Source organism: Nipponia nippon, unplaced genomic scaffold, assembly GCF_047370975.1.
Source record: "Nipponia nippon isolate SJK-2023a ecotype South Korea unplaced genomic scaffold, ASM4737097v1 scaffold_13, whole genome shotgun sequence".
NCBI lineage: Eukaryota > Metazoa > Chordata > Aves > Pelecaniformes > Threskiornithidae > Nipponia > Nipponia nippon.
The window spans coordinates 156,731-181,192 of NW_028262324.1; the positions used below are offsets into that span (position 1 = coordinate 156,731).

General features: G+C 50.9%; 1 protein-coding gene across 1 annotated transcript in view; it reads right to left on the reverse strand.

The window, feature by feature from the left end:
* Positions 1-296: 296 nt before the first annotated feature.
* The window catches only part of LOC104020015 (fer-1-like protein 4), a 40,841-nt gene continuing 16,675 nt past the window's right edge, over positions 297-24,462 (reverse strand). The window contains exons 19-44 of the mRNA XM_087749326.1: positions 24,098-24,185; positions 22,687-22,803; positions 21,054-21,206; positions 20,617-20,800; positions 19,929-20,053; positions 19,388-19,522; positions 18,012-18,185; positions 17,652-17,768; positions 17,135-17,296; positions 16,657-16,816; positions 15,471-15,574; positions 14,952-15,083; positions 14,295-14,343; positions 12,993-13,099; positions 12,505-12,636; positions 11,660-11,770; positions 11,085-11,212; positions 10,442-10,612; positions 9,502-9,656; positions 7,510-7,688; positions 6,347-6,432; positions 5,290-5,388; positions 4,776-5,017; positions 2,537-2,814; positions 1,719-1,819; positions 297-1,186 (exon numbers count right to left, since the gene is read on the reverse strand). Of these exons, the coding sequence (XP_087605452.1) occupies positions 1,006-1,186; positions 1,719-1,819; positions 2,537-2,814; positions 4,776-5,017; positions 5,290-5,388; positions 6,347-6,432; positions 7,510-7,688; positions 9,502-9,656; positions 10,442-10,612; positions 11,085-11,212; positions 11,660-11,770; positions 12,505-12,636; positions 12,993-13,099; positions 14,295-14,343; positions 14,952-15,083; positions 15,471-15,574; positions 16,657-16,816; positions 17,135-17,296; positions 17,652-17,768; positions 18,012-18,185; positions 19,388-19,522; positions 19,929-20,053; positions 20,617-20,800; positions 21,054-21,206; positions 22,687-22,803; positions 24,098-24,185 (3,670 nt within the window). The 3' untranslated portion in view covers positions 297-1,005. The remainder of the gene's footprint in view (positions 1,187-1,718; positions 1,820-2,536; positions 2,815-4,775; positions 5,018-5,289; positions 5,389-6,346; positions 6,433-7,509; positions 7,689-9,501; positions 9,657-10,441; positions 10,613-11,084; positions 11,213-11,659; positions 11,771-12,504; positions 12,637-12,992; positions 13,100-14,294; positions 14,344-14,951; positions 15,084-15,470; positions 15,575-16,656; positions 16,817-17,134; positions 17,297-17,651; positions 17,769-18,011; positions 18,186-19,387; positions 19,523-19,928; positions 20,054-20,616; positions 20,801-21,053; positions 21,207-22,686; positions 22,804-24,097; positions 24,186-24,462) is intronic.

Genomic DNA, 24,462 nt, shown 5'->3' on the forward strand with positions numbered 1-24,462 from the left:
TGTGCAGAAGACAGGGACTCTGGGACACCAGAGACCATGCTGAGAACAAGTCTCATTTAATTTACATCGGCCCAACACCACAATACAGATTCATGCTGACAACCCCATGCCAATATCCCAGCGCTGTGTTATCCAGGAGGAGGGGCAAAGGGGCATCAGCGAAGACTGCCTGCAGCAGGCTGGCCCTCAGCTCCAGAATGCAGCTACAAAACACAAACAGCATCGGAGAGAGCAGCCAAGGAGCTTTTATTCCTGTGGAACTGAAAAGCTAAAATGAAGCTTGAAGCAAGCCTGAATCCAACCCAACACATGCAGAAAAAGCTGTTAAGCAGCTTGTAAGGAGCGACAGCCAGAAAGTCCACGTCCTGGGGAGTGGTACCACATCCAGAATCAACACCAGCTCCAAGACCTGTTCCTGTGCTCTTGGCATGGCAGGAAGCTCATGGCTACCTTGGCTCTGTCATCCTTCTCCATAGGAAGCCCCATTCAAATGTCTTCCAGGTCCTACCTCCACCATGACCCTACACCAGACCTGCCTTCCCCCTGTACAATGTGTTTTGAACACTTTGGGCAAAGGCCTGGCAAGTGCCAAGTGTGGTCAAGCTGGGGCATGGATGGCTCTGTATGTCTCCATCTCTGCCAGAATCACTCTCAATGGCAAGAGCTGGTTTCAGCTGCCATGTCTGCAGGGACAGCCCCATCAGACCCCTTTTTCCCACCCTCCCACTCCAGTTCCACAAAGAACAATTTTTTTCCCAAAGCTGTAACTGTCCTTCAAGGAGTTTGCCTTGAAGCAAAGGCTAGCAAAGGTAGGTTGGTTACTTGGTTTCTTAGCATCTCGTGGGTACTTAGCATGAAATGTGACTCCCCAAAGAGAGGCCACTTCTGCAGGTCTCTCACTGTGAAGGTTGCTTCTGCACCTGCAGAATTTCCTTAAACTTTCTGGTCCAGTCTCAATTCCTGCAATAATCACCCGTCTTTGAGTAGTCCTGTGCTAGAGAGCATTTATCCATTGATGATCTTCTCACTGATGTATCCAGGCATGGTATAGATCAAAAGAACCAGGAATATGGTCAGAACAGCGACAATGAACAGCACAATGATGTATTTCTTGTACCGCTTCCAGATAAAGAACACAAAGGTCTTCATGGCATTCACAAACCAGTTGAAAGAAGTTTTTGGCCAGCTGGAACAGGAGGGGAAGAACAGATAAGCACAGGCTCAATCCACAGAGCAGCACGTTCACCCCTCTGCTTTGGTGCCCTGCCACCCTCATGGGTCGCCAGCTCTTCCTGCTGCTTCCAGACAGGATCACCCTAGGGGCTGCAATAAATATGGTGCCTGTGAAAGTGCTGGAGACAACAGGACCCGAGTTTCAGGACAGCCTGGGCAGAGCTGTTGTGCACCCATGTGGCTAACGGGTGCGTTCACATGGTTAAACCAGAGCTGCCCTTTTTTTACAAGCCATGTTATGACATAGCTGTCTTGAGTACCTCACTGAGATCAGCCCTGGCCCAGATGCTGCAGCCACAAGTCCTGCTGGACCCACTCGAGCTCTAAGAAGCCCTGGCAGCCCCAGTCCTGCAGACGCCACTGCCCAGGGCCTCTTTGATTGCTCTCAGCTTCCTGACAAAGAGATGCTCCCTGTCCTCATGCAAACAGCTGCTGAAAACATGGCAGTGTCCATCGACGTTAAAAGCGATAACACAGATACTCACTTGGGCTTTTCCAGGGGTTTGGGCTCTTTTCGGCCCAAACCAACAGGACTTTTGTCAGCCTCCTCCACAGTCAGCAGCTGGAACTCTGCTTCCACCTTACCCTGGAGGGGGAACATGTCTGAGCCACAGCCGCACATGTTGCTTCGCAGACCTGCCTGCTGACCATACGCCCTGCCAGGACTGGGTATTTTTCTCCCAGTTCCACCTACAGATGCTCAGAGCAATTATCTTTTCTCTCCAGGCATTAGCTATGGAGTGTCTCACTTCACAGCCAGTGGAAACTGTGGCCTGGCCAGAAACTAACTGTTTTGCAGACAAGGGACTGTATTGTAATGAACTGCCCAGCTATGTGGATTTGTCTGCAGCCTCCCACACTGGCACTGAGCAAAACTCACCCCTGGGGACAAACAATGATCCGCTAGCAGGGCCATCAGCAGCGAGTCTGCCCTGGGACAGTTGGCACCTGCCTGTCTGGAGTAGGCAGAGACCCTAGGACAAGCTTTTGCTGCTCACCTGTCTGGTCGATGAGGAGCCATATGCCTATTGCTTTGCTCCCGTCACTGAGCACTGCTCTATGGGAAGCTCAGAGGAAGACATGAAATTGGACACCCCCTGCATCCAACTGCAGCTGGCACTTCTGGGTAGATGAGGTGCTGGATTTGCAGCAGATGGGACAAGTCTCCAGGACCCTGCACAAAGTCCTGGACAGCTGGGTCATTGCTGCCTCTGTAGGTTACGTGCATGCAGGGCAGGTTGCCATGTCAAGGCAGAGGCAAAACACTGGCTCTCTGCTCACCTGTGCCAGCACCCTGCCTTACCGTCAGGAGGTATTTGTTCCCACTGGGGTCTGTGAACTCCACGTCCTCTGGTTTGACTGAGCTTCTCCACTTCTTTTTCTCCTTCTGCTTGTCCTCCCTCTCCCCTCTCTCCTCGTCTTCTTGATCTTTGAGTTTGATGAAGGGCCACCAGCCCCTCATGCGCTTGTTTTGGAAGATGGAGAAGCGAGGTGTTGCATTCTCCTTGGCCATTTTGATGGTGCAATGCTCTGAGCTCTTGGCTGCCCGCACCATGTCATGCAGCTTCAGCTCGATGGATCCTGCAGGCATAGTGAAGAGGAGAGCTCATGGTGAAATCCTGAGGTCCACCCCACACACCATTTGCCTTTCTGTCTCTGCCACTCTCCCACCACTATGAGTAGGTCCCAGCTGCCGCAATGATCTAGCAGAGTCCTGTACATTTACAGGTGGAGACCTGAAGCTCAGCATAAGGACTAGCCCAAGAGTTAGACACTAAGAAGCAGAAGCCACAGGTCTTGTCTCGTCTCTGATGTGGCCAGTTTGGTTTGCATGTGGTACAGTGGGTTATTTTCACTCCTTTACCATGTCCCACCCTGCTCTCCTCACATGTCCAAGCTCCTCTTCCCTCCTCATTCCTGCAAATGTCAATAAAAAATTATAAAATCTGGGAAACTCTTTAAAGGTTTCTAGTCTGTCTTACATCTGAAATATCCTTAGTTCATGGGAAACTCTTTAAAGGTTTCTAGTCTGTCTTACATCTGAAATATCCTTAGTTCATTTCCCTGCTTGGCCTTGCGCCCCTGTCCTCCTTGGAAGAAGCTCCTGTCCCACTTTGCCACTAAGCCCTTGCATCAAACCAGTCTTTTCATGTACTGGTCTGTATTGGCAAAAACATAGTCAGCAACCAAGGGATGTGTGTGTTCTCCTCTGCTCAGCTCTGGTGAGACTGCATCTGGATACAGTGTCCAGTTTTGGGCCCCCAACACAAGAAAGGTGTCAACTAACTAGAGAGTCCAGTGGCTGAGATGGTCAAGGCTAGAGTATGCACCATAGCAGAATGGGTTGAGATACCCATATATGTTCATCCCAGAGAAGAGAGGTCAAGGGAGAGATCTTACTGCATCTCTCACAGCCTAAAGGAAACTACAGAGCAGATGGACCTAGGCTCTCCTCAGAAGTGGATGATGAAAGCACATAAGGCAACAGACTCAAGTTGATGCAGGTAAAAAAATTTGAGAATTACGAGAATGGTGCAGCCAGGAAAAGGGGCCCAGAAGGGTGCTGGGATCTCCATCTTTGGAGTTACTCAAAACTCACCCAGATAATGCCCTGAACAACCTACGGTGCATCTAGCCCTGCTTGGAGCAGGAGGTTGCAATAAAGACTGCAGAAGTCCCTTCCTGCCTAGAAGTTCCTGAGATTGTACATGCGAGGAATCGTTGGGATTGCTGTCTTAATATTTTCTTCAGTGCCTGAGTAGCATGGCTGAATCAATCACCATTGGAAGTGCCTCATGGACGTAAAGCCCTTTAAATACACCATGGAAGGTTGATGAACAAAGAGAGTTTTATGCTGCCCGAGAGACAGCAGGGCAAAGGGGCTGCTTTTTAACAGGGAGGCCAAAGTTTGAAGAAGGGAGGGACAACTGAATGGAGTGCTACAAATTTGGGGATGGCAGCAGAAGCTGGAGAGAAGCAGCAGTGTTTGTGCTAGCATAGTGTGGCGGAATCACCACCAACCCAGTTTTGTCACCAGGCCCTGCTGCACGCCCAGCTCAGCAGGTCTGGTTACTGGGAAGTACCAGAGCAGCCGGAGAGCTCCAAGCCCCCAGTAATGGGATGCCGCAACTTCAGTGCAAATGGTCTCACAAAGGTTGCCAGTCCCTGTGACCACAGCTTAAGCTCCTGGGAAAGTCTTGGGATCTGCAGGTCTAAGTGAGAGTAGGGAAAATGAGCAAGTTCATCAGAAAGGTTGTGAGGAAGCAGAACCTGGAAGTCCTGTGGCATAACAGGCCCTGAAAAGGGACACCAAGGATCTTGGACAAGCATGCAAGCTCAACATGTCTGGGTAGGAGAGGTGTGTATCTCCAGGCTCTGCCTATAGCTCACATGTGAAGAACCAGCCCAGGTGACTGCTGAGCTAAAGAGCTTGATCTGATGCTCCTGGTGTCCCTTCTCAGAGCTGAGCTCCAGGGGAAACGCAGTAATACTCCAGCAAGGTGAGGGACAGGTCACCCCACTTCCAGCAGGTCACACCATACCTAGAAAGTCATTAGCTGAAATCCTGTCGTAATCCCAGACCTGGAGGACCAGAACAGCTGGTTCCCGAAACTCTGATCCCTCCACAGAGAAGACAGAGTCCTTCTTCTTGTAGGTGATCTCCTTCTCAGTCGGGAGATAGTTGAAGCGGAAGATGAACCTCCAGTTGAAATTGCCCTCCCCAGTCAAGGAGTTAAAGTGAACATCCGTCTCCTGCTTGTCATGGTCAAGACCCTTTATCCAGCTGCAGGAGAAACTCAGTTATCTCCTACCCCCTGTCAGCCAGCCCCAAAAGCAGAGCAAAAGGATGGTGGGGCTGAACCCCACGGGGTAGCAGGAAAGGAAGAGCCAAACCAGACCAACACCTTTGAGGGTACAGCATTCCATGCAGGGGACTGGAGTGGGGCACCTCATACTGAGGCAGGGAGGAGCAGAGGATGTTCAGAGAAGACAGTGAGGATGTGGGGCAGGGAGCAGGACAGCCAGGCTCTGGCCTCCCTCTGGCTCCCATCAGACCTCTTCACGTAGATGTCACTGGAAGGCTCTCCCGTTACTGGGCTGACATCATCAAGGATCACGTCATCTGTGTTCCAGATAATCACACGCAGCTCGTAGCTGTGGAAAGGACACAGGGGTGAGTGAGACATGTTCTTGCCCCCGGTGCCTGGGAGGGCAGGTCAAGCCCACACCAGCAGAGCAGCAGGACTTGAACCCTCTTAGCACTGTGGTCCCCTGCCTGGGCTCCTCTGGCCAAGCACAGCCCAGCAGTCTTGCTGCCATGCACAAAGCCCTTCCTGGGGAACTACAACCGCACAAGACAAACACCCACAATCAAAACAGGCAGCTTTTGCAAAGCTAATCCCTGGTGCGTGGGAAACCCACCCAGCACCACTTAGCCATAGCAGCACAGAAAGGCTTAGGCAGGAAGGGACCTCCGCAGTCTTGGCTCCAACCTCTTGCTCTAACTTCATAGTAGATCAGATGGCTCAGGGCCTCGTCTGCATGAGTTTTGAGTATCTCCAAGGATCGATATCCCAGCACCTCTCTGGGTCACTCCGTCCCTATCCCAGGGTAGCTTCACTCTCATTGGGAAAATGTTTTCCCTATATCCAGTTGGAGTTTCCCCCACTGCAACTTGTGACCATTATCTCTTGTCCTTTCATGTGCACCTCTGAGAAGAATCTGGACCCTCCATCTCAATAGCCCCATTAGATCATTGAAAACAGCAGATCTCCTCCTTCACTTCTCCAGGCACCCAGAGGACATCTGTCCACTAGCCAAAATAGAGCTAGATGAGTAGCTCTGACCCGGGTTTCTATCACCTTCATGTCCAGCCTTAAAGAGATCAACCCTGCCCTTCACAGTTATGCAGCTGAAGCGCTTATGCCCCATGCCGATACACCCAGGAGACCATCCCATGGCCAGAGCTGAAGCAGAGAGGAGGGCTGCATGCCAGGCTAGCACAGATTGTCAGCCTGTGCAGGACCCCATGGCACATCCCTCCAGGCATGGTGAGGGACAGTGACCCTCCATGCAGGCTCACCAGCCCCAGCCCTACTCCCATGGGTGCTACCTGACAGGCAGTCGTGGCTTGATATTGACAGGTGGCGGTGCGGGGACATCGTTCGGAAACATGTCAATCCACATGTGCAAGGAGCCCTGACGAGAGAAGACAGCAGAGAGACTTCAAAAGACAGACCACCCTCCAGCTCTTCAAGGAGCAAGGGCTTGGTCCTGCAAGGAAAGCTCTCACCAGACAGCCACTGCTTGGCTCTCTCCATCCCCAGCACTTCAGAGTGACATGTGACTGGATTTTAGATAGGGAAAAAATTAAAACTATGAAAAATTGCTTATTTCCCTCCCCACCCTGCTCCCAAGAAAAACTATTTCAGCTGAATTGAGTTCATTTCAAACAAAGGCAAACGTGTCCCTCCGTCTTACCAAGAAGCATACGATGAAGCAACGCTTCAGCATAGCCAAGAAAACTACAAAGTGATAGGTCTAACCCTGCCCTCCCCACATGTGTTTCCAATGCTGGCCAAAGCCAGAGCGACTGCAGAGCTCTGCTTTGTTACAGACCTCTGGTACCTGAGGGAACAGGAGATGTTCTGTGCAGGACATGGAAAAGGTTGAGCTCAGATCACTGCACTGCATAAAACTGAGATGGAATGTTTCTCCTCCAGCCAGCAGTTATGTCATGCCCTCAGGGAGAAGCCAAGGGGACAGAACAGGGCTCTTGCAGGGGACCAAAGCAGCAGTGATACGGGACAAAGCAGAGGAAGAGGCAGGGATAGGCGAGGACACTACCACCCACCGTGGTGCATGGTGGCAGGCCTCAGAAGGCAGAGCAGGTCCCTTGCCACCCACACAGCATCCTCATCAGAGCAGTGCTACATGGCCTGAGGAGACAGGAAGGACCCTGGGCCACCAGCATTGTGACCACAACATCAATAGACAGAGGTCCCCTGAGGAAAGGGTGTTCAGAAACACCATGAGAGGTCAGAGGGTGGATCTGAGCAAAGGATACCCAAGGCCAACAGTCCTCACTTAACAGCAGGGCCAGCCATCCATAGACACAGCTCCAGTTACCCACCCAGGAAAGGGCAACGCATGGGATTCATGCCATGATGAAGAGACAAAAGGACAACAGGGGACAAGCCAGGGGGCTGGGAACCAGTTGCCCTGAAGGTCCTTCCCCAGCACAATATCTAGGCTGGGCAAGGAAACACATCTCACCTGCACAAGCCCAGGGTTCTCCGGGTTGTACAGGGACCGGATCTCCACATGCTCTGGTACCAGCTTGTACTCATATCCTGGCATCTCTTCCCAGTGCTGCAGGATGTACAAAGCCTTATGTTCACCATCCACTGACCAGTTCTCATCTGCCACTCCTCTCTTGTTCCTCACAGAGGCCTCTGCAGCAGGACACATTCAGGTAGAAGATAAAGGCATCTGGCTGGCAAGAGCCACATCACAACGTTAGTCACAGGCACAAATAAGGGAAGACGATGGACTGGGCAAACAAGCACCTCCACAGAAAAACAAAATGGGGAGAAGCAGGAGGGCGAGGATGAAGGGAATGAGGTCCGTATGTTACAGTGATGAGGAAAACTGTAGGCAGGAAGACAAACAAGCTAAGAGAAATAAGAGGAAAAGGGCAAAAAAGAATTTACTATGGCCCTGGGAAAAGGATCCAGGGGACACCAAGGAGGATTTGACCCTCTGGGGCAGTTTAAGTCCCCATGTCTCTCTGGTAGTACCAACAGATCCATGGATGAGAGGTTTTGCCCTAGAAGTGCTCCAGGAAAGCACCACGTGTCACTCGGCAGTGACATGCATCTGTGCTCCCCATTAATTAACAGTCTGTGTGATTAATTGACTCATTTGACACAGTGAAGCCAAATGGCAGTTCAAGACCAAATCCTGCTGGTGGGGAGAAAAGCAGGAACCTACAGGCAAGGACACAATGATCCACCCACCCCTGGGTTTATGGAGAGCATCTGCCCTTTGGAGATCAGTCTGAGACCGAAACCATCCCAAGCAGTCCCCAAGCACAGCAGAGGTTCATGGGGCACCAACTACAGCTACGTGTGAACCAGAGCCGGTTCTCAGGGGAATACCAGGAGAGCACCTTGTTTCTCCCTTCCCAACTACCCAGTGACTTAAGAAAAGGCGAAAAGCACTTTTGGAGGCTCCTTGCCCTCTCCTGAGCAGGATTTCTTTCCCCTTCATGACATAAGCCATAGAGGCCAGCAGAAAGCTGAGGAACAGCAGCACTGAAACAAGCAGAAAGTAAAGTTGGCCATACACATAGGTCCCCCCTCTTTGGGCAGGTCAGGCACAGGGATCATCCTTCCTATGCGCTACATAGCATTGCCTTGCAGGACCCAGACATCCACAAGCAGGCCACATCTGCTCCATCCTTTCCTCCAGGCTGGATTTGATTTCACAGGTGTTGGCCACTGAGGGGAATGGGCACAGTAGGGATAGGCCTGTGCTCAGGGAAGTTGTCCATCACTGCTGGCGGAGGGCATGAAAGGTTGCTGTGTTCTTGGACATCCACGGCGCTGGCTCAGGGTTTGTAACACCAGTGAAGAGGAAAGAAAAACAGCAAAGGAGAAGCAGAAGCTGCCAAAAAGGAGGAAATCTACAGTACTGAGCAGCAGCGGGGAGTGACCCAAAGAACCCAAAGCCACCAGAAGCAGAGAGCATCCCTGAAGGACAAAGCCAGCTAAAAACAGGAAAGGAGACTGAAGAAGTGCCCCCCCCAACAAAAAAAAAAAAAAAAAAAAAGAAAGGACGCCAGTATCTTGCTGATGGTGGTCACAAGCACCATCAGTACAGCTTTGTGCCAGTGTCAGCCATCAGAATAAGCTACTTATCTCTGGCTGTACAAGCCATCAAACCTCCATGCACACCACTGCCGTGCAAGCAGGTTTACTTTGCTCCACCCACTGCCTGGGAAGCCACTTTGGGACCTAATGGCCTGGATCACATCTTCCCCCAGTGCAACACCGTCAGCCACTGAAACCAGGCCACTGAGCACCAAGGATGCTCCCCACTGTGACCCAGAAAGTTGGGCCATGCAGGGCACAGAGTGAGGGCAGCCAGCCTGGACACATCAGGGAAGAGAGGCTGGTGGGTTCCCAGACCTCTCACCAGCATGGGCACTGCTGAGCACAGGCAGCTGTTTAAGGGAGCAGTCATTGTTCTCCAAGCCCTCTGTACCTTCAGGAAAAGCCTCTGGAGGGACCTTGAATATTTTATTGTCCACTTTGACCTCCTCCCGTCTGTACTCTGCTGCAGGGAGCGAGTTTTTCTTGCATAAACTATCCAAGATCTGCGTGGGCTTGAAAGCGTCTCGCCACATGTTGTAGCCATTTCTGCATGGAAGGGAGAACATCGAGAACATCATTTGCTTAGACTTTTTCCTAGGCTGTGAAACATGCTGCCTTCCCTACAGCACAGACTATGCCACCCGATCCCTGCTAAGATTTTCACTGGGAAAACCACAGGCACACACAAAGCTTAATGAATGAAAGCTTAACAAGCTCTTCTCCCCCAGAACAAGCCAGGCTAGCACTCCACAGAACCATTAGCTCCAGAGCAGCAACAAGAGCAATTCCAGGTGCAGCTCATAAGTGGGAGAGAGGTTTTAGCAGCACTGGGGACTCAACTCCATGCCCACAGCTAATTCTCCAATAGCATGGTAGGAGAAGAGAAGTTTACAGAAAACTGGGCAAAGACACCAGAGAACCCATACTGAATGAGGCCAAAGGAAAACAGATGTCATCAGTCTCGCTGCTCACAGAACTAGCTACTGCCAGAGAAACAGCCATACTTTCTGAAAGAGGTCAAAATCACATCAATGTCAAGTGAGTGCTTTTCTCACAGAACACCAATATGAAAGCATTAAAGAATTTTTTTGCTACTATATGCAAAACAAATTAGTCTGGCAGTAGGAATTAGAGCTATCATAGGAACCTGGTAGGAGTCTAAAGGAGATGGAGTTATCCATGTGACTTGTAGTGAATCTCTGGGGCACCTGTTCGAAGGATACTGTGGATGCAAGCTCCGTCCTGCAAAACTGGAGGTGCTCTGTTACCCACCCAAATGGTAGGTGAGAAGAATGCATCTCATGGCCCTAATGTGTCACACTGGTACCTACATGTCATACTGAGAAGCCACTCCACAGTTGGCCCTGTGCTTGCTGTAGAATCGATTCTCCAAGTCAATCTTGGTCTCCCCAATCAGATCATCAGATCCAACCAAATCATGGTCGAATATTGCCACAGTGAGTTCTGATTCCATGGGAAAGGAGACTGTCAGCTCCACAACTCTGGAGAGAAGCAGACAAGGAGAGTGCAATTAGCAAAGAGGATGGAAATGAAACACGTGCTCTGCTTTGATCATCCTACACATTTAAGAACTGTATTTGAAAACTCAAAGACCTCTGATAGAGTTTGGTTCTCCAGAAGTTCAGTGTGTGCAGTTTTCAGTGTGCCTGTTCAAACAAAGGAGTTCTCCAGGAATGTATGCCCTTGGATAGAGGTCCTGGAACTAGGGAACAGGCTCTCCAATGCTCTGCTGCTGCTTGGCTTGCTACTTTCTCTGTTAAGCCTTTGGGAGCGCTCCCCTCCCAACCCAAAACACTTATAGCTCCTATGTCAGCCAAAGGCAAGAGACATGCCTGGGACCTTTGTGTTACAGCACAAGATTCTCCACCAGAAAGGAACAGAAGACCACACATGCTGCACCACAGCCTGAACCCCAGATTTGCAGTGTTCCTATGAAAAAAACTTCCCGCATACTCTCCAAACACAGGATTGAGCTGCTTTGGGATGTATCGCTCCTTTGTGTCCTTCTGCTCCTGCCCCACAGTCACCACCACATAGGGATCTGCCTTGCCATTGGGGTCTGCTGGAGACAGGTTCGTAGCCTGGAATACACAAGAGGTTCTGTCATACATCAGCTGCAGAGAGCAACCTGCACAAGAAACACTGCACAGGCCTGAGACCACCCAAGCCCACTGGTCAGGTCCAGCAGCTGCGCCAGCAGTGAAACAGGCACTTGTTCCCATACAAATCGCCAGTCAACAAGCCACCGATATCTGCAGCTGTCGGCCCACCTACTTGCTCACTGTCTCAAGGCAGATGAGGAGCCAAGAAATGCGCATCTGGATTTGTAGCACATCCTGAAGCTACAAAGCATAGAAGGCTCCCCATGGACAAGATGTAGGTGACTTTCACTGGGCTGGCAGAGCCTTCAAGCCAGCATCAAGATTTCACAAGTGCCACTGCTCATGTTTACTGAGCAGAGAATGGCAGGAGGTCCATAGGGAGGGCCAGACCTCCAAGTAAGACTGCCACCACCACCAGAGACTTACCTTAACAATGTAAACTCTTACGAGAACCTTGATGGGTCTGTTCCTTGGAACACCCTGGGAGACCCTGGGCTCTGTGCTGGCTTCCTCAGTGGGGTAGACATAGAAGGAGCCCTGCAGAAAAAACATTGCAAGTAACAACTAGATACAAAAGAGAGTATCTCAGATGGGATTGGAACCACCAAGACCAGCTTCACCTGCCAAGTGGAAAATCAGAGCCATAGCCTCATGCAGACCACAGACACCCTGTGCCCATGGCGACAGTCCTTTCTAAAGGCACTGTCATATCCACATGGCCCAGGTAGTCCCTGATTGCAAGTTAGGCTGCAGGCTGTCAGACCACTGCCAATGCCAGAAGATCTGAACATCTCCAGGCACTTTGGACTACCAAAGGCAGGGGGCACCAAAGGTTTTCTAGGGACCTTCTTAAATCAACTTCTGTAGTTGATATTTCAGAGCCTTCAAGAGCTCCTGGGTGGGAGGATGATGCCTCTTTTAAACAAGGTTTACTAATCTTAAAAACAGTGAAGCTCACTAATTCTTATTTGCATACTGAACATACCCAGAGGCCCCAACCAGAATAAGAGTCCTTTATGCTTCATGCTTTCTCCTTGCAAGAGCTAAAAAATCTAAATCAGGTGCACTTATCAGCTAACAAAGGACTACAGTACACAATTGCTTCAACAGGCACCACCAGTACCCTGGCCATGCTGCACTGTGGCCTCACATCACTTTGCACACACATGCACTCTCCAAGGTTTTGCTGGTGTCAGCATGCTCTGATATACAAGTTGTCCTAAGGATTTTCTTCCACATGCAGCACAAGTGTCATTCAGATGATACAGTACCTTGTACTTCCCCACAAAATGTTCATCCTCGTTTCCATCTTCCTCCTCATTTGCTTTGCCACAATGAAGGGGGAAAATACACAGCCAGTCTTCAAAATTATCAAACTCATTTTCCAGCTCAGAGTTGTAGATCTGAAATAAGTAGAAAGTCATTTTGGGCTTTCTCCTGCCATCTTGAAGGAGAGGAGAGTCAGAAAGACCATCCTTTCCCTGCTTCAACCATTTCACCTGGTCCTACCTTACCCTTGTATTCGTCAGTGCAGGGTGTTATGGTTTTCCCTTATCCCCCCAGGTCCATCCTCAGATGTGCACACACATCCCAGCTTGGCTCCAAGGTCTGACTAGCTGTTTCAAAGCCCAGCAACACTAGGGGCCCAGAACACACTGCAGGTTCTCCTCCCACTCTAACCCCCACTGCAGAGAGGTGAGGAGGACAAGGACAAAGGGCCGGGATTGAAAGAGGCCAGATACATCACCCCAACAATCACCTGAAGGGTGGCAATGAGCTTCCTGTTGGGTCGAGCAGGTTCAGCTTCAATTACTGCCTCATCTTCTGCTTCCATGTCAATGGAGGATGCATTTAAATTCCCTCCATCTAGAAATGGCAATAGGAGATTAGGAAATGCTCTGATCTCTCCCATCATCTCAAGTGTCTGTCCATGAAATGATCCCAGCAACAGCTTTCGCTTTCACCCAGGGCTTTGACTGGAGCTATCACTATCTGTAACAGGTGTCCTTATGGCATCTCAGGTTTCCCAGCAAGGCATGGCTGGGGCGGGGGGGGGGGGGAACACGGGGGGACGGATGGGCACGACAAAAATTGGCACAGACTTGCCTCCCTGCATGGCTACTGTTTAGGAAGGAAGTGGACAGAGACCAAATGGAGGAAGGTGGCTGGACCAGCCCACAGGTCCTGTCAGGGAAGGCACAAATGAGAGCTAACTCTCTTCATTGGATGGATGCTTATCTGATGGACGGCTGTTTTGGGTGGATGTCTAACTGAAGCATCACTACCACTTTGGGCACAGGCAGCTGCGCATGGAGAGAGCATAGCTAGACCTTCCTCCAGGGCACCAGCAACCGGAGAGAGCATAGCTAGACCTTCCTCCAGGGCACCAGCAACCCAAGGGCAGAGAGGCTGCGTCCTTGCCCCATTTCCCAAAGACCCTAGATCCCTTGAGCACTAATGGCATGCAGGTACCCTCCAGCCCTCTCCTTGAATAGGATTTACATAATTTCTATACTTACTATCTCACCTCCCCAGGTCATTGCTAGGCAAGTCACTGCTTACACCCCTGCAAACCTGAGCCTACAGCTGTAACACTGTTCTCAGATCATCTGTTTATTATTACTGTCTTTCTGTTACCTCATAGTGAATCCTGTACCCCAGGTGAGTATCCCACATGCACAGAGTGATGCCCAACTCCCGGACAGTTTCGCTTCTCTGCCATCCTCTCTCTCCATCCCATCTTTGCTTCTTCCTCTCACCCTGACAATCCCATGATCCTTGCAGCTGATTTTTCTGCAGGTTTTTGCTCATTCAGGAAGACTCTTGCTTCAGCATGATCTTCCAAACTTTTCTGAGGCAGGTTTAGTGTTTTCAACTTGAAATAGCCTTTGTTAGCCCTTGCCAATGTTTCCAGTCTCTCTGCTCTCTTTTGTGTTGTTTTTGCTAAATGTTGCAAAGCTGTTGCCTGCTCAGACCCCATTCCCACAAGCCCAGCACCCTCTGGGATGGTGTAAGTCCTGGCTCTCCCCACAGAAGAGCTGGGTATTGCTAGAGGACTCACCTGCATCAGTTAGGTCATCATTCTCAGCATCTTCCTCATCACTGCGTGTCTGAAACACACACAAACAGTCACCTCACATCTCTGACAGCAAAGGCTTCTCCATCCAAGCGCAGGACACTGTCAAAGCTTTCCTGCCAGCAGAGTCTGAGATCATTTATCATTAACATCATTGCAGGAGGGTATCCAATGAGTGCCTTAATGACCTTTTCTTCTCCCCAGATCTTCCTGCTGTTTTTTTGATTGGGATTTAAGGGACACAGGGCAAGGAAGGAAATTTGGGGCAGACCTGCTCCCATAGCATGTCCTGGGAAGACAGCCAGGACAGAGAGCAAGCATCATGAAAGCCCTTGTATTGCAGCTAAAATCAGCAACGTCACATTTTCAAGAGCACCTCAACAAAAGCCCGGTCACATTCTCAAAACCACTTGGGCACCTAGCCTCAGGGATGTTTCAACATCCATCGCCTACTGAAATCAGTCCACCTGGTGGATGCTTGATACCTGGCATACCTTAAGTGTGCTTGACACACAAAAGCCCACATCTACCTGCAGATCCATGCCAGGAGGGCTCCTATGACACTCAGTGCTGTTGAAAACATCTTCCTCAAGCCAGTGCAGCCACTTTTCCCCTCTGCTCGTAGGTGTCACAAAAGATTACCTGGTTATACAGCTCCTTCAGGGACTCATAGTACTTGGACCACCAATCCAGTTCTTCCAGCTCTGGTGTTTCCTCTTCGTATTCATCCTCCTTCTTTACAAGCTTATTGATAGGAATTTTCTTCAAAGGAGCCTTAAAAGAACAGAGAAAAGGATTCAGAGGGAGGAAAGGACAACCCAGGACACCCATACACCCTGCTCTAGTGCCCTGGGAGCCTCTGGCAGAGGCTCAGCTTTCAGGCAGAGCACAGGAGGTGCAAAGCTACCTATAGCCCCAGATTTGTGCATTGCTACAAAAGCAGCAGTTTTCAAGGCACAAGGCAACACAGCTCTCGTCCCTGTGCCAGAGCCCAGACATGTAGCAGTGCCAATGAACAGGCAAGGGAGAGGAGTGTTTGGGCCCAGAGCAAAAACTGGTAGTTGAAACTTAACTCTGAACTTCTGAATTTTCTTTTTTGTTTGTAACCTTCAGTTTGGCTTTCCAAACTTCAAAATTTGCTGGGTCCAACACATCACTCACCTTCACAAGACTCAGGGGGTGAGTGCTGGGACCTGGGTCACCAGCTGTCAGGCCAATGTTTACCACAGTCTGAGAGGGAAGATGCTGAGATGAGACTTTCTGAGCTGAGATGAAGAGAAAGAGCTTCATGTTTCCATGCATTTATTTCTGCCCACTGCTTCCTACTTTTTAGCCAGTTGTTATTCCACAGGAAAAAGCTCCCTGTTACCCCACTATAGTGTGATTGCTTTTAAAGCTTTTGATAGCAGACCCTGCAAAAATATTATTGGAAATCCAAGTACAGTGCTGAGACTGGCCACCATCATCAACATGCTTGTTGCTGACTCCCTGGAATTCAGATTTATGAGATACACCTTCCCTACTAGGAAGTGACCACAGATCAACAAATCCTTTGCTTCTTCCCCTTCGTGCCATATTTATTTACCCACTTCCAAATCAGGACCTCGGGCTGGTGCTATCACAGAGCTATTTAGTGAACCCATTACCCAATGAACAGACCTTGACCCAATAATGTGAGAGAAGTGTAAACCTTTCAATCCTTGGTCCTAGTGCACCAGCTCCCTAGAGCTTGATGGAGGTCTCACTGGGGACAGCTCTCCAGCCTGCCTATGCAGAGGGTTCAAATAGGTGAATACAATAGTCCTTCGCAGGCTAAACATCTCTGATTCTAGACACAAACTTTCCACATGGATAAGTTACAGTCTAGTATCTAGCCCCAGCTAAATGTCCTGCTGGACTAAGACATCTTCATGAGTCATTCTCCCTCCTCTAGTTTCTACAAATGTAAGGCAAACAGTGTCTGGGAAAGAGACCCCAAGGAGATGCCACATCCACAGATGAATAGTCCTACCAGTGTGGTGGGGAGGCAAATGTTAAGCTAACCTTGGAGAAAACAGTCTGTAAATTGCCCTTTGCTACTCTCAAAGAGGGATGCTAGCCCTTACACAGCACTCCATCACTTGGCTGATGATGATTCCCGAACACCAGTCTGGAGCTGAGTGCTACAGACCAGGATGACGACCTGCCTCCAACCCTAACCTGCCCCACGCTGTGCTTTTGCTGGGCATCTTATGGGTCTCAGAAGAGGACTTTGCTGCCTGACTAGGAGGGAGCGGAAGGGCCAGGGATCTCTGCCACTGGCAGAACCTGCCTGCTGCCTCCATGGGAACCTCACCAAGCAGCTCACCTTTGCACATATCTTCTGGTTCTTCCTCCATCTCTCTGGGAGAGAATTTCATCACATCAGACATAACATGGGTACCCACCAGCACAGTGTGCCCAAATGCCCGCTTTTCCACCACAAAGATACTGAGGGGAGGGTGCAGGTAGACCTGCTCTGGGAGCTCCTGCAAAAGAACCACACACGCCATTCACAGGAGCAAGGGCAATACCCGTGGCAGCCCCACCACACGCAGGGAGGTCTGATGGTGCCTTGCAGCTCTGCCCAAAAACCAAAGCCTTGCAGTGACAGGCAATGGCTGAGACTGCTCTTGGTGGGCAATTTCACAAAGGCTTTGATCAGCAGCTGAACCATGTCGCCACAGGAGAGCAAAATCCCAGGAGCAGCTCCCCTCCTGTTACTTTGCGCCATGCAGACAGGCAGTGCATGGGTGCAGGACAGCCACAGTGCACCCTGGCATGGCAGGACCCCCCTTCCCACTCACCACATCCATGTATTTGACCAGCTCGGTGAAGTTGGGGTTCTCTTTGTAGGCCACAATCACCTCCGACTCCACCTTCTTGCCAGCACATTCAATGATCACCTGGGGCTGATCCACCTCGAACAAGTTCACTCGCTTCAGGTCCCTCAGGCCCCAGAACAGAATCTGAAGCACAACACGAAGCAGCTGGGCTGCTTGAGACATGCCAGGCATGGCATGGCCACATAGCCTGCAACCCTGCCCAGTGCTGCCACCCCCCTCACCTCGCAGGACACAGACCCCAAGAGAGGCATGAGGCCATTCTCCCAACTCAGCCACCCAACAGTTCTGGCTGTTAAACTGCTCAGATGATTTCTCCCTCATGTCAAGTGCTTCCATTTCTGGCATCTGCTCAGGCCTCAAAGGCACATTTGAGCTCCAAACCCGTCTCCCTCCCCAAGCCCTGCCCTCTGCACAGACCAGCTGTGCTGTTTGCTTGGGGCAGCCTGGTGGGGAGCCAGCCCAGTAGAAGGCAGCGCACCTCTATGCGAAACTCCTTCAGCACTGGGCGGATGCCCTCAGGGATGATGAACCGTCCATCACGGGGGTCTCCCAGGTAGTTGGGCTCCTTGGGCTCCACGTCCTTGGGCACTGATGGCTGAACAGGTGGAGCCAGGGTACACCAAGCGATGAAAGCCATTTCCACTCCATGCCATGCCCCCTCTCCCTCCCCTCTTGATCCATGCTCACAGGCTCTGTCCCTGAAGCGTCCCTTCCGTTGAAAGCCAGATGTGGCTTTCAAGAGGGGATCCTCTGGTAGGCCCCATGCAAACAGCTCCTCACCCACGCAGCTCTCCCCAGACAGCTAGCAACCACGTGCAGCTTCCTACAAGCCCATTACCTCCAAATAGCCACTGTAATCCAGCTCAATCAGCTCAAAAGTGGCAATGAGCTCTCCTGCTGCTTTGGTGCCTTTGTAGAAATCGAAGAACTGCAGGGCAGGTTTGGTGTACAGCTCATCAACCAGCTTCACCTGTGGGACAGCAAAGGCCTGGCCAAAGAACTTGGGGGAGCCCTATAGGAAAGGGAGGAATGGGTCAAAGCATCCCTGTGTTATCTCACCACCTCAGAGGAAAAAACACCACTAATTCGAGCCAATCTGGGACAGCACAAGACCACTCTTCCATCATTGCCATCCTCTGCTTTGATTTCCTCTGCTCTATGCAGAGCTAGGAGCAGATGAGACATGCCTGCAGTAGCTCCTCTTAACTCCCAGCCCATCTCCAGGCAGAACTGGACAAACGGCCTGGGACTATGCACCAGGTGACATCAAAGCTAGATCAGGTTGCTCAGAGTCTCCTCCAGCCAGGGTTTGAATGTCTCCAAAGATGGAGATCCCACAAGCTCTCTGAGCTCCAGGCCCAGCATTTGAACTCCCTCTGGGTGAAAATTGCTTCCTTATATCAAGTTGGATTTTTCTCTTGTTCCAACTTATGTCCATTGCCTGTCATCCTGCCCCTGGGTACCTCCAAGAGAAGACTGACTTCACCTTTTTTACTCTCTCCCATCAGGCAGTTACAGGCAGCAATAAGACACTGCCTTTGCCTCATCTTCTCCAGGCTGAATATACTCAGCTCTCCACCTCTCCTCACTCTGTTCTGTGCTCCAACTCCAGTATGTCAGTGTCTGTCTTATACTGGGACCCAGGAAACGGACCCAGGAAAGCTGCAGAGCTACACAGGAGAATCCAGTGCCATTCCCCTTATGATAACAAAGAGGCCCCAGGAGAGGAGTGAGACTTCAAAGTACTAATGAAGAGAGAAAAGGGAGGACTGAGGAGGGATGGAAGACAACACCTGGGGGACAGAGGGGAAGGAAGAGCCCTAAGAGCTACATCGTCTCCCCCTGGCTACGAGCCCTCTGCAATGTGACCCTGCTGAGGAAGAGGGGCAGGCAGCTGGGAGAAGCGCAGTGTTTCTCCAAAGAGGAGAGATCCCGGATCCACCGAGCACTCATCAGGCCCCAGCTCAGGTCATTTCTGAGCCATATGCAAACTGCACCCAGCAGCTTCACCCCAGCTCACAGAAGTCTACAGAAAGTCTCAACCTCAGCCACAGCCCCCAGGACTCACTGCCAACAGTGGACCAGGACCAAGCTGAGTCATGGAAACCAAACAGAGATGTGGCTCCTAAGTGCCTGCTCGCAGCACCCATACAGAGTTCCTCTGCCCTCCCTGTCCTGGAAACAATAGCAGGAGGGCAGCACGGCCATACTTACAAATTTATTGTGGCTGAAAAGGTTGATTATAACGATGGGGGTCTCTGTTTTCAACTCTTCTTTTTTCCCATCAATAATGAGCTGGTCAAACAGAAGCTGCTCATTCCACATGGGACTCAGTGTCTCCTCCAGCATCTGCAGACAGAGACAGGAGGCCTGAGCGTACCACAGCCAGTGGAGACAAATGACATGCACTTTGTAAAAAGAGTGAGGAAGCATGGACTGATCCCCTCTCCCACGCAGCTGCACGCAGCTGGCGCCTGGCAGGAGGTGAGATGGTAGAAGTGTGAAACCAGCACTTGGGGCCAACTAGCACATGCCAATCAACCTTTGAGACCATGCTCAATGATATATATGTTTTGTCAAATGTTCCCTGAACATAGTCACACCACTCAGAGCACACAAATACCTCATGCCTGAAGTTACAAAATTTCCAGGAGGACTGCCACAGCACTGGCCTTCAACATGTCAGTGAGGACATGATGATTTTTCTCTCTCCAAGTCCCCAAGAAGGCAGAGGCAAGAGTTTAAGTGGTCTCACCCTGGTGGTCTGGCAATGAGTCGAAAACACCACTCTTGCAAATGGATCTGAAAGGCCATTGTCATCTGCAGGGAGGATCCCTTGAGCCTGATACAAATGGGCTCGGAGCTGGAAATAGCTGAAATCTGGTAAGAAAAAGAGAACAGAGGTCCCAGTTCCCCAATACAGCACTGCGTGAGGCCAAAAAATGCACGAAGAAGAGGGCCAGCCAGGTAGGAGTGGGCACATCCTGCAAGGAATAGGTACCACTTCTAGGGGCACTCACCATGGTTCTCAGAAGGTCAGCACATGTCAAAAAGTTTGGCCAAGCAAGACAAGCTCAGTGGGCTCCCCAGACAGCTCTGGGAAGGACATGACATGTAAAATGTGCAGCAATCTGCTGTGAGCATCTGCTGTGTGGGGGAACGCTACCAGGCCTCAGCCTGAGGGCAGACCTCATGTCCATTGCCAGTTTGGCAGCACATTCAGTGCCTACAAAGCACATGTCCTGCCTGCTGCTCCAGCTGTGGGTGTGCAAACACGTCCTCATGAGAGCAAACTGGACTTGCCTGTCTCAGTCATGCCTTGGAGAGGACATGGAGATGGTAGATCAGGTCCTGTTCCTTGGACACTGACCATCGGCAGGAACTCACACCTCTCTGCTCTCCTGCTCACAGTTAAGCCATAGAAAAATAGCATCTGCACTCACCATCCCTGCTGAGCCGGCTGGGAGGATTGTACGCCGAGAACTGGGCTATCTCCTGTCCACTCTCAGAGAGGTACTTGAACTCTTCAGGCAGCTCCGCCAAACAGTTCTTCGCATATTTGGTTACCCCAAGCCACAGGTAGATTTCCAGTTTGGCAAAGATCTCACCAGTGTGTAAGTGAGGGACCTGAAAGCACAGGAGGTTTAGCAGGTTTTGCATCTTGGCCTTGCCCCCTTCAGACCGAGATGATCACCATCAGCCAGTGACTGACCAAAGAGCACAGGAGACAGAACACCACATTGGCAGAGGCAAAAGGCAGTGGTGGAGCCAGATCTGTGTTTCCTTGTGAACTCCAGGATTTCAGGAAGGAGGGCTGGAAGCAAGGAGGGAGAAGCAGCATGAAGCAAGTGAGAGCACACTGTTTTGGTATAAACCCTACCTTCATAAAAACAGTCTGGATCTTCGCACAGTCCTTGCCTTTCTCCTCTTCAACTACTGAGTAGAGGATGTTCTGCGCAGGAACTCTTGCATATGCCACACGCCTGTTGTTGCTGAGCATCCAGACAAGGACATCAGGGAGGGTGCACTGGGGCTGGAGGGAGGAAAGAGAGGAACATCACAGCAGAGTAACAGCACATATCTTGTCCTCCCTCCACAGACATGGTGAAAGCTTCGTCTCCTCGCAGGAGGGACTGCTGGCTGCATGGTGCTTTGGAGATCCAGAAGCAAATGAAAGGCCTAATGTTGGGCACGTGCTTCTGAAAGTCTCAGCCCTGCAATATGGCTCTGCAGGTTTCTTGGAGGGATCTGTGATCCGCCTTGTTTTTCATTGTGAACACCAGCAGGATGCACTCAACCCCATGCCATGTCGGGAAAAGGGAGCCCCCACGAGACTGGAGAAGCGGCATTTTACTCCATACCTTTGACAGGAGCCCAAGTGCTGATCCATGGGAAGGAACCACATTAGCTGGCATCCCAGCAACATGAGTGCCCAGCATAAAGCTGCAGTCTGGGTTGAGAGCAGGACTTGGAATAAAGCAAATGCACAGATGGAAGCAATAACTTCTTTTAAACTCTAATTTAAGTTCTCTTCCTCACCTTAGTTTCCCTGCCATTAGTGTTTGCACTTGTACTGGGTACTTGTACTTGCAATTTTTCAGTACACAAGTAGCTGAAGCAATTTATTACTGATCCAAACCAAGACTGCCAGCCTCCAAGCAGGGACTAAAAGTAGCAAGTGTATGTGCAGGGCTGACTCTGCAGAGACAGCAACATTCCCACCCAATCACAGGGAGCTAAATGGAAGGAGCTTCCTCTCTGTCTGGGGGATCAGCTGCAGCCAGCCTATGAGGCTGGAGCCTGAGGACAGCTTCTCCTCCTGGTCGTGCGAGGGGTGACGTCTTGGTCATGCTAAAGTCTACCCTCACATAGCTGAAAACGTGAAAATTATTTGACTTCACTTAGCAAAAGATGTCTCCAAACTGCAACATCTGTCCAACTAACTCCAGCAAACATTGCATTCTGGTTTACACTACACAAACACACTGATTTTCTGGAGTTACTTAGTGAAACTCTGAAAATGGAGTCTCTACTATGGATGAGAGACCTTATTTCAAGGCAAGTTTGAATTTGCAGAAAGTGTCCAGGGCCAGTCCCTGGTGGGAGTGCAGGCAGCACAGGCAAGGCTGTTTTCCCAGGCAGACTGCCTGCAGCCCCACTGCAGGCATGGCCTCAGACTGGCTGGGCAGAGAGGGCTGGGAGGCCCAGGTGGCCTGGAGCTGACCCAGCTCTGCCTCCAACCCACCGCTGAGCTGCTTCGACCCCTGCTCTGTCACCAACAGCCCTGCAAAGCTGCCAAGCTTCATCCCTCATAAGAGCCGTTACACGAAATATGGTAACTTCCAGCAGCTGGAACTTGGGATTTTACATAGCAAGGAAAGACAGCAGGGAAAAAGCCCCAACTCAGGCTAGCAAGAGCCCCGGCAGCCAGCCCACCACCCTCTCCTTGCCCATGCCCTCTCCTGCTCAGAAACAGGGTGCCTTGGGAGCAGCTCTTTAGCCATGAAGCGTACCTCTTTAGCCATGAAGCATAGCTTTGTCAGGACCCTCCTTGTTTCCTTAACCTTCTCCTTGACATTGGCTCGAGTCAGCCGCCGCCTCATGCGGAGCCCCTGCTTTGCATACAGGATCTGAACAAAAAGCATGGCTGTCACATGCCCAGCTGTGATCCAGGCATGCCACACTGGTACCCCTCACAGGGGCTCTGCAAGGAAGCACCCGTGTGCTGATCGTGCCCATCCTGCTTCATCACACCCTGACCTCCACCATGGCTCACTCCCCAGCTGCTGAGAGAAGACCTCCATGAACCTGTTGCAAGCCATTTAGTGAAGGGTGCCAAGAACTGGAGACTCCAGAGATCAGCTCTACTGATATCAGCAGGTAACAGAAGTCCAAGAGCATCATTTGGGGCAGAAAGATGTATAAGGAATAAACATTTCAGAAGCTGGTGGTCTAAGGCTCCAGATAGTGCCTGGGGGAGGCTTTGCACAAGGAGCAACTTGGGGCCACAGAAGTATGGGAATACAAAGATGTAGGAAACTGGAAGACAGGGCTGGGCTTTTATGTTCTTTAGTTGACAGTGTACACATCCGAGCAGAGACTTTGTGATGAACCAAAACTAATAATGAAATCCAGAAGGAATTCAGGGTGTAAACCCAGTAGAGACTGATAAGGCCAGAAAACTCATCTCTTGGGCTGGTTCTCTTTCAGAGAGTCTCAGACTTACCAGAGTACCTTCACCATAGCTCAGGTGATGATGTGCAGGGAGGCAGAGGGAAGGGATCCGGGATCCAGACATGTCTAAATTTTATTTCCTGCTGCTGTCATTGCATTTTGGTCAGCCTTTCAAAGCTTTGTAGTCTGATGGGGACTATGACTACAGCCATGCTCTGCTGTGCTGTGATGGAGGGCTCTCCTTCAGCCAGCTGGCCTTGTCTGCAGGATTATGAGTGCCTAGATGTTGACCTCTCCAGGGACAGGTAGATGGATGGCTGTTGTAGATCTGCTGGATGGGTACCCAGCCTATGGGCTGAGTTTCCAGGGGCAGTGGGTCTCAGTGAGCTCCCCCAAAACTGTCTGCAGGAATAGCCTGCACCAAAAGGCTTCCAGCAACCTACTGGGCAGCAACATGCATGTGCTCAGCCAGACGTGCCCCACAGGAGAGGATGGATGGTGTCAGGGCACAGCACCTGCATAAAACTGGAGGCAGCCATGGCCAGTCCCTGCCTCTGTTCCCTGTGCTGGAAGCTGTATTGCTCTGAGCAGAAGTGGGAGATGCTGCAGTAAAAGCCTATGACTGATACCAGGAGTTTTAGCCCCAGGTTTCTTTCTTAGCATCAGTTCTAGCTGGGCCTCCAGAAGCATCCTCCAGACTGAGGGTCACGAGGGCTCCCACCACCACCACCGCTAAGCCCCACAGCTTACAACGTTGCGCATCAGGTATTTCATCCGACATCTGTCAAGGTTGTTTGGATGTGCCATTGTTTTTCTCTCTGTATTGAGCGAATATTGTCTGCAATGAGAAAAGCAGCACAGGCTCTTTGCTGGGTCCCTTGCACCCAGCAAGCAGAGCTCAGCTCAAACAGCAGGGGCACAAGCTCCAAATCCCTGGTACTAATCCAGATGCATCAGAAACCCCCTCTCTGCAATGCCCTCTCTTCTGCAAGCTTGTTGTTTCTGAAGGTACACTGAGGATTGCTCAGCACCTGAGGCTCCCTGTCTACTGTCTCCATCACAAGGCTGGGGACTGAAGTGCGTATCAGACCCCACTGGGCAGTCACAGTGATTGA